Source organism: Carassius gibelio, chromosome B19 (genome assembly GCF_023724105.1).
Source record: "Carassius gibelio isolate Cgi1373 ecotype wild population from Czech Republic chromosome B19, carGib1.2-hapl.c, whole genome shotgun sequence".
Taxonomy (NCBI): domain Eukaryota; kingdom Metazoa; phylum Chordata; class Actinopteri; order Cypriniformes; family Cyprinidae; genus Carassius; species Carassius gibelio.
This window is the reverse complement of record NC_068414.1, coordinates 13394806-13407026: the sequence shown is the minus strand read 5'-3', so window position 1 is coordinate 13407026 and position 12221 is coordinate 13394806. Positions and strand designations below refer to the sequence as shown.

Here is a 12221-nt window from a genome sequence, read left to right as displayed (position 1 = left end):
AGGGTATAGGGTATAGGATTTCTGACACATGCATGCGGTTTTTAGCATTATTTGAGCATAAAAAAAACTTTTATGGTAGATTAGGCAAGATTTGGTTGCTCGTTTGAAATATGTTATTTAAAGGGACAATAAGTAACTTTTTAGGTATTTTATTATCTAAAATCAATATTTTTATTCATAAATATGCCCTCAATGGTGTACAAATACCTATGCCAATGTTTAAACTAATCCTTGTAAATGAAGAATTTATTATCTTTATATACATGGGACGAGTAGGTCGACGGAGGCTTCCATGTAGTTCCGCCATCTTGCAAAACTATAATAGCAGAGAGGGACAAAAAGTACTAAGCCAACACGTTTCCACAAGGCGTTTTCGGTCAGAGCCAGAAACGCAGGTGCAGAGCAGTGAGAGGCGCTTGAAACTGCACCGGCAAGTTTAAAAGTCTGGATTGCATTCTTATTATGGACCATACATATGCCGCGCCACAGGAGAAGAAAACATAGTCGCCAAAAATAGAACGTAAAAGGAAACGTGACCGTAGATTACAGAAAACAAGAGTTAATGTCGGGGAAGCTTTTTCTAGGTGGAAAGAGCTAATGCTTGATAAAGATTTCAAAAGAGACGCTGAAGTGGCCAGTTTTCTTCTCGACAGGTAAGTCAGTGTTACAATCTATATTATAATATTTTTTTTATATCTAACAATGCATATAATTCAGAAAATATAACGAATAAATTAGACATAACTACTAATTACAATATTTCATGTTTTCCACAGTCAGTAATTCATACTGTAACATTCGTTTGTTAGTTGTCATGTTGCAGTTTGTTTGAAATAACACACCTGTTCACCTGAAGGAAAACTCGACGAAGTGCTATTAGAAGACAATCCTGTCAAAGCTTTTTGGTACATATCGCCTACCGTAGATGCAATGCGCATTTGAAAAAGCGAGGCGCTGGAGAGCAAAATTAGTTTGAATGCAAAATACAATTTCACCACTAGATGGGAGTAATTCCTACTTAGTGTCCCTTTAAATGTGAGTGTGGCAAGCAGTTTGTGAGATTTCAGTATTTGCCTATTCAACAAGATAGATAGGGCTTCTTGCAGGCCCCAAATAACTGCATGGAGGCGTTTCAAACTTTGCTTCCAATTAAACAGACTTTCTTTGAAAGGGATTTTGATGTGTGTATGTGCAGATAGAGAGAAAGAGAGAGAGAGAGAGAGAGAGAGAGAGAGAGCTTTGCATAGATAATGTAATTTTGTTGTGGAAACGTTTTACTTAATTATATTGTTGCTCATATTTGCTTTGCCATTTCATATGTCTTTGTTGAGTTTGGGTTGTTTTGTTGTTGTAACTGTTGTAACACAACTAAGTAAGTAACACAACAACCGTGTCCACCGTGCTATAAATAATTATTATAATCTTTAAACATTGGTAGATTCATATTTTTAAATCAATCAACAACAGTAATGTAACTTTATAGAAACTGGTTAAAGAATCATTGTTTTTAAGGCTTATGAAGTTGAATTGATGAGCATGGTTTGCAATCAGGAACAGCTCTCTCTCTCCCTCTCTCTCTCCCTCTCTCTCTCTCTCCCTCTCTCTCTCTCTCTCTCTCTCTCTCTCTCTCTCTCTCTCTCTCTATATATATATATATATATATATATATATATAAGACTTGAGGCTTAATAGACAGAGCATATGACCATGTAATTAATGTTTATTGCCTGCTTTATTAAAACTCCAGGAAACTGCATTTTGTGAGCACTTCTAAGTATTGTTGTGATCTATAAGTGTAAGTGTCTGTGGGTTGAAAGTATGTTTCTGATCTTCAGCATTTCACACATCAGTTGAAATGAAATTAATTGCATTTAGCACTTCTCACATGCCCTCCACTTATGGGTCTTATCATATGAGAGTCAAACTTAATGATATCCATACACTTGTACACACATGTATGTATGTATGTATGTATGTATGTATATATATATATATATATATATATATATATATATATATATATATATATATATATATATATATATATATATATATATATATATATAAACTGTATTCCATTGTAACAGTACTGGTTTTGACATCATGACACTCTTGTGCTCCTCAACATATATATATATATATATATATATATATATATATATATATATATATATATATATATATATATATATATATATATATATATATATATATATTGTTATTATTAAGGTGATATCTACCTTCCAAGATCTTGGTCCAAGTGCACATTTTAAAACCACATTTGAAAAGAACATGTTTATTTTTATGTTTTATTTCATTTAGGTTAAGTTAGGTTAGGTTAGTGATTAAAAATGCATTAGCGTCGTCCGTCCCTCCAAAACACATTTTTACGTCCTCATGCGACGTCACTGTAATGCACAATTGTGATTGGCTGCTGCAGAAAGGAGGGTCTTATCTACAGCGCCTAAGGAAGAAGAAGGCGGCCATCTTCGTGAGGTCGCAGGCTTTTGTGGTGAGTTTTAATGCTGATTTTGAAGAGAGAAGTTACTGTATATTCTTTTCCAGAAAGGCAGCTAGCATTCTATTTGAATAGCATGGTCTTATACTGGTTTCAGATGACCAACTTATTATTTACCGCCTTGGGCATCGACTGTTTTATAGTGGCCTGCTATGTAGTTACCTAAAGACGACGCTACTGTCCCAAACACACACATGAGCTGACATCGAGACATTGATATTCGGCTGCTGGGAAAACTGCTTAAACCGAAAAGTTTACGATATGTGTCCTTTTACCATCATATGGACTTTCCGCAAATAATTGCCACGAATTTTTAAGTAAATCCACTCAGGAAAACGTGTTTGGTCTGGATGACCAAACTGTAAAAAACCTAAAATAAATAAATTACTAAGCAACGTTAGTTTCCTCAACATTCAGAATTTGTTTTATTTTATTTTTATATGTATTATTGAAACTCCTTATTATTATCAGCATTATTATTATTGGTGTTGGTGTTCTTTTTTATTATTTTACATTATTAATAATTAGTTTATTATACAGTAGGCTATTTCTATATTTTCTTCTGTCTTTTTTTACTATTTATTTTTTACAATTTACGTTGAACTGCATCGAATTGACATTTTATTTGATCTAAACTAATTTAATTGAATCATTAATTATAAGTACAGGGATGAATTAGTGCGATTAAAAAAAAACTAAAATAAATGAATACATAAATGACTCGAGTAGTTTCCTCAACATTCAGAATTTATTTTTGTATTATTGAAACTCTTTATTTTCATCATTATTATTGGTGTTGGTGTTTTTTTTATTATTTGACATTATTATCAATTAATTTATTATACTGTATTTCTATATTTTTTCTCTTTTTTTACAATTTACATTGAATTTTGTCTAATTTACATTTTACTTGATTAGATAATTCATTATCAGCACTGGGATAAATTTGTGTGATTAAAAAAATTTTGGGGGGAGTGATAAAAGTTCATCCATGTAGTAAACGTGTTTTTGTGTGTGTGTGTGTGTGTGTGTGTGTGTGTGTTTTTTTACAAATTTGGTCAAATGTTGTTTTTGTTTTCCCTAGATGCCAAGACACTGCTCTGCTGTAGGTTGCAAGTCACGTGACACAAAAGACATTAGGAAATCTGGGATCACTTTTCACAGGTGTAACTCCATATTTCAAAACCAGTAGTCAAATTTACCAACATTGTATTAAATGCTTTTAGCATTTTATTATATGCTTCCTGCTGTTCCTGTCCCTGTCCCTATCAGAACAGCCCCTTGATGCACCAGTTGAGAACCACTGCTATACAACTTGTTCAGATTTCCAGAAATGTTTAGATGCTTTCATTTCGATTAAGCACTAAGCAGCAAATTTTCATAGCAACAACTGCATTAAAAAGCTTATGTAATGACTCCGTATTCAGTGTATAGTCTGGTAGTTTGTACACTACCATGCCCTCTGGATCTAAATGTATCTTTTTGTTCAGCACAAGACAAATTTTAATGATTAAAATCTGCCTCCTAGCGACCAATTGACTGAACTACATTCTTACAGTCATTTGCATTGACTTCAACTCATTGTCAAGTTTATTTTTTAATGTGATGAAAAGCGGTGTAAAAGAGTATAATGTGTCTCAACAGTAGTTCCTCAAAGGGTAACCATATGATCTTTTCTTCTTAATGTTGTTTATTATGTTTTCTAGGTTGCCAAAGAAGGGAAACCCTCGACGCACAGCCTGGATTATCAACTCTCGTCGCAGAGGCCCTGAGGGAAAAGGGCAGTGGGACCCCCAAAGTGGATTCATCTATTTCTGCTCTAAACACTTCACCCCCGACAGCTTTGAACTCTCCGGTGTCAGGTCTGCTAATAATTACCCTCTTTACATTTCCTTCACTGAAATATCTCTGATTGTTGAAATACAATGCATTAGAAGGTACAGATGAATAAATCATTTAGATTTTCTCCTTTTTTTAGTGGCTATCGCAGACTGAAGGATGATGCGATTCCCACTGTATTTGACATTCAGCCTCACGGAGGAGGAACTGCTGGGAAATGTGCAGCAAAACGCAGAGGCAGACCTCGAAATGTGGACAAACATATCAGGTATTTCACATAAAGCTGCAACAAAAAAAACACCTCTTACGAGTGTGCTTTCTCTCGATTAAAGAAAAAAAGAAAGAATGTGTTTAATTGTATTCAGAGTGCACTTGTGGTGTACTTGAAACGAAACATGACTATGTTTCTTAACACACTTAAGTACACTCAAAAAGTGCATTTTAGAATAATGTCAAATATTACAAAAAAACACATTTTATATGATTATGTTTTTGTAATCTTGTGTTATGCTTTAAAAACGTACACTTATTTCGGTGTCGACTAACATACTAAAGCACAAGTACTTTATTTGAACTTTAGTGTGTCACTTGATATTACATTTGAATTTAGTATATTTTAAACACACTAAATTGTCAGCTTTATCATTTAAATGTGTCATTACAGATTTTAATAGAAATAGCATTCAGATATTATTTCAGTTTATCTTTGTCTGTGTATTTAGCAGTCAACTTTAACGATTTTTACAGAGATAATGTAATTTAATTTACTTATAAATATGTATTCAAGTCCTAATAACACTCTGGAGGTCAGCTAATTGCATTTAAACTATATTACATTTTTATGTCATTACAATAAACTCGGGCTGTAGCTATCGAATATTTTAGTAATCGAGTATTCTACCAAAAATTCCATCGATTAATCGAGTAATCGGATAAAATGCGTTTTTGCTTAATTAAAGTGCAATATTAATTATGCAAGAGAAAAAAGACTCCTGGGTCACTTAAAATGAACAACTACGTTTCCTATTTTAGAATTTTTTATTTTTTTATTTTTTTTAAATGCATAGAATGCAATGCATACATCAAAAATAAACATTTAATTATTACCCATTGTTTCTCTGTCTGTGCTTGTACTGTGAACAATGACAATAAAATTGACAGATGAATTAAGTGCATTTAAGTGCCATTCAGTTGGGGTTTTAAATAAAGCATTTTCTGAGATGCACATTTAACACATAAAACATTTATTTAATATATCTTTTAATTATTGAAAATTAAGCAAACTTAACTTTTTGGTAAGGGGATTTACTATTAAAAATAAAACATGGAAGAAATGTTGTGTGATTAAACCTTGAAAAAAAAATCATGTTTGATTAACGCGTTGTGTCAAATTAAAAAAATCATTGCGAAAGAACGATAAATTAAAAGAGGCAAATTCCTCTTCTTCGATCATTTTTTGTAATCGAGTTACTCGAGGAATCGTTTCAGCCCTACAATTAACATTCAATTAGGTTTACCGTTAAGTTCTGTTTGCGAGTATATTCTATTTAGTAGTTAATTTCCAGGTAAGTGCCCATTTTTATAAAGTGTACTTTCTACAAAAGTATTTTTTTTTGTTTTTTTTTATACTAAATGTGCATATTTTACACCAAATCTCTTCAGAGTCAAGAACTCCTCCTGTAGTGAGGACTCAGAAACCCAGGAGATCTTCAACAATGAGACTGTGTTGCCAAAAGTAGCAGAAAATGAGTGTGAAAAGGGCGAAGGGGAGGACGAGCATGCTCAGCCTTCATCAGAGGCTCCTCAAACCTCTGAAGAGACCACACTAGATGACCAGCCTCCTGTCCCCTCTTCTCCTCCTCGTCCACCTTCTCCATCCTGCTACATGAGACGTCTCCCGCCTCCTCCTGGATTTTACTTGCCCAAAGAGCACAACTACGCTCAGCTGTGCCCTCTAGTGTGGCGCAAGCGCTACGACAAAGCCATCGACAGCTTGGAAAAAGCACTGCGTCTTCTGAGTGCCGCCCGACGGCGGGAGAACCGCCTACGCCACGCGTTACTGCGCCTCAGAGAGAACCGACTCAGAAGTACCCTGTTACGCACACGAGACGGAGCCAAAGGGAAGGAGGCCCGAGGAGGCAGGTGTTCAAGCTGGAAGGGACGGGGGCCGAAGGGGGAGAGAGGCTGCAATCTTGAGGGACTGGAGGAGAGCGCAGCTGATGAAATAGACCTTCTGGCCGAGGGCTGGACCGGACAAGCACAGACAAAAGGAAGAGTCGCTGGGGAAGAAGAAGAAGGCTGCTGCTTTTATTGCGGAAGAGACAATGAAGGAAACAAAGTAATCGTAGCAACTGTAGGACCTGATGTTCAAGGACCCCTCAAGCCTAAGAGAATCCAGGGACTCAAAAGGAAAGCCAAAGTGCTCAAAGAACAGAAGTCAGAGACCTCACGGACTGATGTGGCGCCTGTGGAGCAGCAAAGCTACTATTTATATTACTGCGAGAGCGCAGAGAACGAGGACACGATGCAGGTGGTCACCATGGAATTGCTGAGCACCGAGGAGGAAACACCTCTCGAGCTTCACAGCAATGCAGAAGAAATCCAGCAGCTCGCTGTGCTGCATCCACAGACTGAGATGCACACTGCGCCAGGGCCCGGATCTGTTCAATACTCCACAACACTGCAGGAGACGTCTGCGCCATTCCAGCTGCAGCAACTCCAAGTGCTTCAGCCGCACCAGGGACTTCTGCTCTCTGACCTCATCACAAAGGAAAAGAGCGGCATGGAGCAGGAGCAGCAGTTCTTCTGGGTTCAGGAAGGGACTGATGATCACGTCCTGCTGATGCCGGTTCCTGCCGAAGCGAGGGAAAGCAACGGGGTCGAGGTTGAGACCGTGATCGAGACTGTGCAGCCTCGGGTGATACTGGAGAGATATCAGTCAAAGGACACTGAAGAAAGGGATGGACTGGCTGTGAAGTGTGATTCCTCTGTGTTAACGGCTACAGCGTGGGAACACGGTCCGCTCACACACCAGTCGGACCTGAGGCCCACGGCAGACGTCAGAGAGAGACTGAAGGAACATCTAGAGGGGTTTCAGCTTCAGCTCAGCAGCGAGTTCATTGACTGAACCGATCAAATTTTCATATTATCTGTTCTTCAATTACAGATTCTATCATTTGAGATATTTTAAAGGCATCGGGATCATATGAAGGTGAATTATTGTTCAAATTGAATATGTTTATATTTTAATTGGAAAGCTGTAATTCAATAAAACTCTTCAGTTAGTCAGATGTGCATGTTGTATATGCAGTGTTTAGTTTAACTGGATTCTCTAATACAGATAAATGCATCATTTGACATCGCGGTTAGACTGTTCAAAAATGCCAGATTTACACTTTGAATTCAAGTTTGAAACTAACTCTGTTATTCTTCCCTGTCTGTATACACTCAAACACTGGTTACTGTAGTGGGTTTTGAAGCAATTGTTTGTTCCCTTAACCATGATGATCAAGTTTTCCTTTCATAAAGAAATGCCTGCATCCCCTGTTGATTTAGGATGGACTCCAAAGATTTTTATCTAAAAGAAAAACAATGACACGTTATGTAAGTTCTTAAATAAACTAGACTATTATTGCACATTGATTTTATTATATAAAAATATAATAAATAAATATTTTTATTAATTTCATGTTTTTTTCTTAGCATTGGTCCTGGTAAAAAAAAACATGCACCACGTTTTTTTTTTTTTTTTTTTTATAAAAATAAATAAAATGAAAACTTTTGTCAATAATGATAAGAATACATTAAAAAAAATCATCAAATCAACATGTTAAAATGATTTCTGCAGGATAATGTGAAACTAAGGACTGAAGTAATTATGCTAAAAATTCAGCTTTGCATCACAGGAATAAATTGCCATTTAAAATAAATTCAATTAGAAAATTAATGCAGTCTTGGTGAGTTTAAGAGACTTCTTTCAAATTGTTTAAAATATTTTTTTTTATCATTTTGCAGAGCCCAGGTTTTGAATGGTTGTGTAAACATCCCAAGATTTTCATTGCCACTGTCAGGATTCTGAGTTTATGTTTCCAGATTACCTCATGTTCATTTAAAACCTACAACCACTCGGGGATCTTCTATTTCTGCCAATTCTTTCTTGTGTGAGGTGAAGTCCTTTAAACACTTTACCATATCATGTTTGTGGATTGTCTGCACTGGTCAGATAAATGAACATGACTGGAATCACATGCTGCACATAGAGCCTAAAGTGACTGTGAGCTCGATTCACATGTAACAATGGACAATATTACCACAACGGCCGTATTATTACTATAATGTGAATTTCTTCTCATTAAATCTTAAAAACTCCCTTTCAGTATTTACCAGCACTATATTTTAAACTAGTTTAGATTTAGTCTGATTTTTTATTCATTCAAATGTTCTGTTTCTGCTATTTGTAAAATAAGCTTGATTCGCCGTTATTTGTTACTGTGACCACCAGAGGGAGCAGATTTCATTCCTTACTCCTCAAATATGAACGGATGCACTCGTATTTTATTTATTACATTTTATTTAAGACTTAAATATATAATAAAAAAATATTTTTTATTACAAATCTTTAATATACAAATGTATTAAAACATAAATTGGGTTTATTATAATTATATTGATCTATACATATAGAGGAGAAAGATGTTTTTCCCAAAAAAAAAAAAAAATGTAGAAATTGTCAGATTTGTTTCTCCACGAGGCGTCGCAGAAGTGCAGTTTAGAGCAGGCTTTGAAACAACGGTGTAAATAAAAAAATGCTTTTTCAATTTAGAGCAGAAAGGCAATGGCCTTTGCATCTGGAGAATTATTGAACTATTAAAGTATTGTCATTAAAAAGCATTTGCCATGACAGCTCAATGAGGGCTATGGGTCTGTGTTGAACTGCTAATTTAATGTCGTGGTAAGTAGTTGCTAAAGACAACTTGTAATTTAGAAGCATTTGCAATTCATATCCCTTCGCTGAATTGGTGTCATGCCTTGACAAGACCCACAGTAGCTAGTTACTGAAATGTGATACACGCTGAGTTGTAGTAAGTAGCTAATAATAGCTAATAATAATGTCATTTCATGAAATGATTTAAATTGAATTTGACATCTTAAGGAACTTGCCCTCGAATTCATCCAAATATATAAAAATAAAATGTTTTCATGTGCGCCATAAAAATATAAATAAAAACTTACAGTACTAAATTAAAACTCAAGAAGAGCAGACGCTCTTCGCTATGATTGGTCAGTCTGGAGAAAGCCCCGCCCACACATCGAGCCTATTTAAACGCGTTTCTGCCTGCGCTTCTCTAGATGCTCAACACCTGCTCACTGTGGCAATCTACCAACAGGCTTTACTACCCACCAATGGTTGTTCAAGTGAAACCACGCACTCGCTACAGCAGCAAAACCATGGAAGGCAACCAGCAGAAAGTGGAGGCCAACATTGTGTTACTTGGAGCTGAGAACGTTGGAAAGTCTGGTGAGTTCTGCTGCAAATATTACCTGCTGTTTTTATGCATTTACGTCAGTCTGAACAAGAGCACTAACAGTCTGTTCTTCTTCACAGCTCTCACCGTGCGCTTTCTAACCAGGCGCTTCATAGGAGAATACGGTGACATAGGTAAACAATCACTTACTGCGCTTGATCTCCAGTATGATTTGCAGTAAAATAGCCATTGTTTTGCTTAACTGTTTATTTCCATTCACAGAATCAATATACAGCCACACTGACAAGATCGACGGGCGTGATATTTGTTTCAACATATGGGACTCCCTTTGTCCGCAGGTAAGCATCCTTTTGCACATTCCGAGAGAAGATGATGATTAAAAATGTTTTGCATGACGTATGGCAAGTTATTTTATCCTTAAAAATAATCCTTAAAATAAGCTACTATCTATTTTATCTATTTAGTTATTTGTTTTATAAAGTAAAGACAACTGTAATGTATACTTGGGGAAATATTTATGTGTCTCCTAATAAAATATATTTAATAACTTCTTATTTGCTATCAACTAAGAAATAAGTACTACTTAACATATTGCTAGTACAAGGACCAGCAACAACTGAAATGCATGCCTGGTCAGAAGTGAATAGAAGTAATGCATAAATGTCTTGTTTCAGAATGGAGAGGAGTCAGGATATATCAACGACAGACAGCTGCAGTGGGCAGACGGTTATATCCTTGTTTACAGCATCTGTGACCGCGCCAGCTTCAATGTGGTTCGGCAACAAGTGCAGTGCATACGACAAGCCAAGCAAAAACTGGCCAGCACAGCTCAGATCATCATTGTGGGGAATAAGCGAGACCTCCAGCACAGACGTACAGTGTCTAGTGAAGAGGGGCGGCTGCTGGCGCTCTCGACGGACTGTGGGTTTTTTGAGGTCTCCGCTGCAGAGACGTACCACGGTGTGCTGATGGTGTTTCACGAACTGTTTGAGCTCATCCGAGAGGCCAGGGCTCTCAAAAAGGGCCCCGCAGGGTTCAAAGGAATCGTGAGGAGCATGTCGGCAGTATTCGGAAGAAAGCGGACTGAATAGTTTCCCCTCAAAGCGGTGGAAGAATCCGGGTTAAACCCTTTTATGGAATCCATATTGGAGCAAAGACTGACTATTAATCTAAACTGGATTTTTGCAAATTGACCGTCTTCTAGGGTTGTTCACGAAGTTCTGTCTGTACTGTTTTTATTTCCTGAACCGACATCTTTGGCCATTGCATTGCTGTTTTTTGGCATCTCACACCAGGAGCATCACTAAGTCGCCTGTCAAAAGTAGTTCATCTTTATCTCCCAGATCCATTTTCCTTCTGTTTTGGAGTGCAGAAACATGTTCTGTGTGAATGTTCTAAGAATGTTCAAATTAGATCTAACTATACAACCACATCTTATTGCTCACTGTTTCTCAATATATTAAACTGTCAATTCTTTCTTTGTACTACAATCAGTTTTACTGTAGCTAATAAGTGCAATTGATGGCTCAATCCTTCTTGGTCCCTATGCAATTAAATGAGATCGATTTGTAAAATGTGGCCTCTAGCATGTGATCTATGAATATAGTAATGTAGCATTTTTGTTTAAAAATGTTCATATTTACATTTTCCTGCACGAAGTTGCCCATGCATTAGGGTCCTATAAAGTGCTGTAGTCATAAAAGTGGTGTGGTTGAATGTTGCATTTCAACATGATGCCAAGTTTTGCCTCTGAAGTCCTGTTTCATTTGATGCATTGGTGATACAAACTGTCAAACATAGATTGGTGTGTGTGTATATATTGCAGATGTAAAAACATATGCTTATATTGTTTTATAATAAACCATGAGAAAAATGTAAATGTCTCTCTATATCTTTTCTAAGTAGTACTAGTCCAAATTAGCCATTTTAGCATGTGGTCATGTGTTTTGCTAAGAAGCAGAAAGGTAGCCGTTAGAATTTTCAGGTTGCCCATGTTTTAGATTTGGGATTAGCCTCATTCCTCCCAGCTAACCGCACTGACTTTAGTCACCACTAACAGTTGTGTGCACCCATTAATATATTAACTCAAGATTAACTGGACCATGATCTGCTCATTGGATGAACAGCGAACGCACATTTTAGATTTTACTGGATTCGCTGGTATCCACAAATTTGGCAAGCAAGTATCCTTGAAAACTGACCTTGTTCGACCAATGATTGAAAAGTGTTTGAAATTGAATTGAATCGTTAGCAGAGGAAAACCTGGTAGACTTAATAAAAGACTGATTCGTAGACACTTTTTATACAAAGTGTCAAACTACTGTGTATATTTTTCTCACCTGTTAAGTTCCTTGCATGTCATGAACCCTTATGATAAG

At 36.4% G+C, this 12221-nt stretch overlaps 2 protein-coding genes across 2 annotated transcripts; both read left to right on the top strand.

Annotated features, from left to right (window-relative positions):
* The first annotated feature begins 2443 nt into the window (after window positions 1–2443).
* On the top strand, window positions 2444–8040 carry LOC127979318 (uncharacterized). The gene is made up of 5 exons (XM_052584680.1): window positions 2444–2512; window positions 3603–3682; window positions 4225–4380; window positions 4497–4625; window positions 6020–8040. The coding sequence occupies exons 2-5, from the start codon at window positions 3603–3605 to the stop codon at window positions 7482–7484; spliced, it is 1830 nt and encodes a 609-aa protein (XP_052440640.1). The 5' UTR covers window positions 2444–2512; the 3' UTR covers window positions 7485–8040.
* A 1651-nt stretch (window positions 8041–9691) lies between these two features.
* LOC127979323 (ras-related and estrogen-regulated growth inhibitor-like protein) lies at window positions 9692–11722 on the top strand. The gene is made up of 4 exons (XM_052584689.1): window positions 9692–9875; window positions 9963–10016; window positions 10105–10181; window positions 10518–11722. Exons 1-4 carry the CDS (start codon window positions 9707–9709, stop codon window positions 10932–10934), a joined length of 717 nt encoding a protein of 238 aa, XP_052440649.1. The 5' UTR covers window positions 9692–9706; the 3' UTR covers window positions 10935–11722.
* The last annotated feature ends 499 nt before the right edge of the window (window positions 11723–12221 follow it).

Coding starts and splice junctions, on each gene's coding strand:
- LOC127979318 (XM_052584680.1), top strand. CDS start 3,603: ATGCCAAGACACTGCTCTGCTGTAGGTTGCAAGTCACGTGACACAAAA. Junction 3,683..4,224: donor TCTGGGATCACTTTTCACAG/GTGTAACTCCAT, acceptor TATGTTTTCTAG/GTTGCCAAAGAAGGGAAACC. Junction 4,381..4,496: donor TTTGAACTCTCCGGTGTCAG/GTCTGCTAATAA, acceptor TCCTTTTTTTAG/TGGCTATCGCAGACTGAAGG.
- LOC127979323 (XM_052584689.1), top strand. CDS start 9,707: ATGCTCAACACCTGCTCACTGTGGCAATCTACCAACAGGCTTTACTAC. Junction 10,017..10,104: donor AGGAGAATACGGTGACATAG/GTAAACAATCAC, acceptor TTCCATTCACAG/AATCAATATACAGCCACACT. Junction 10,182..10,517: donor GGGACTCCCTTTGTCCGCAG/GTAAGCATCCTT, acceptor GTCTTGTTTCAG/AATGGAGAGGAGTCAGGATA.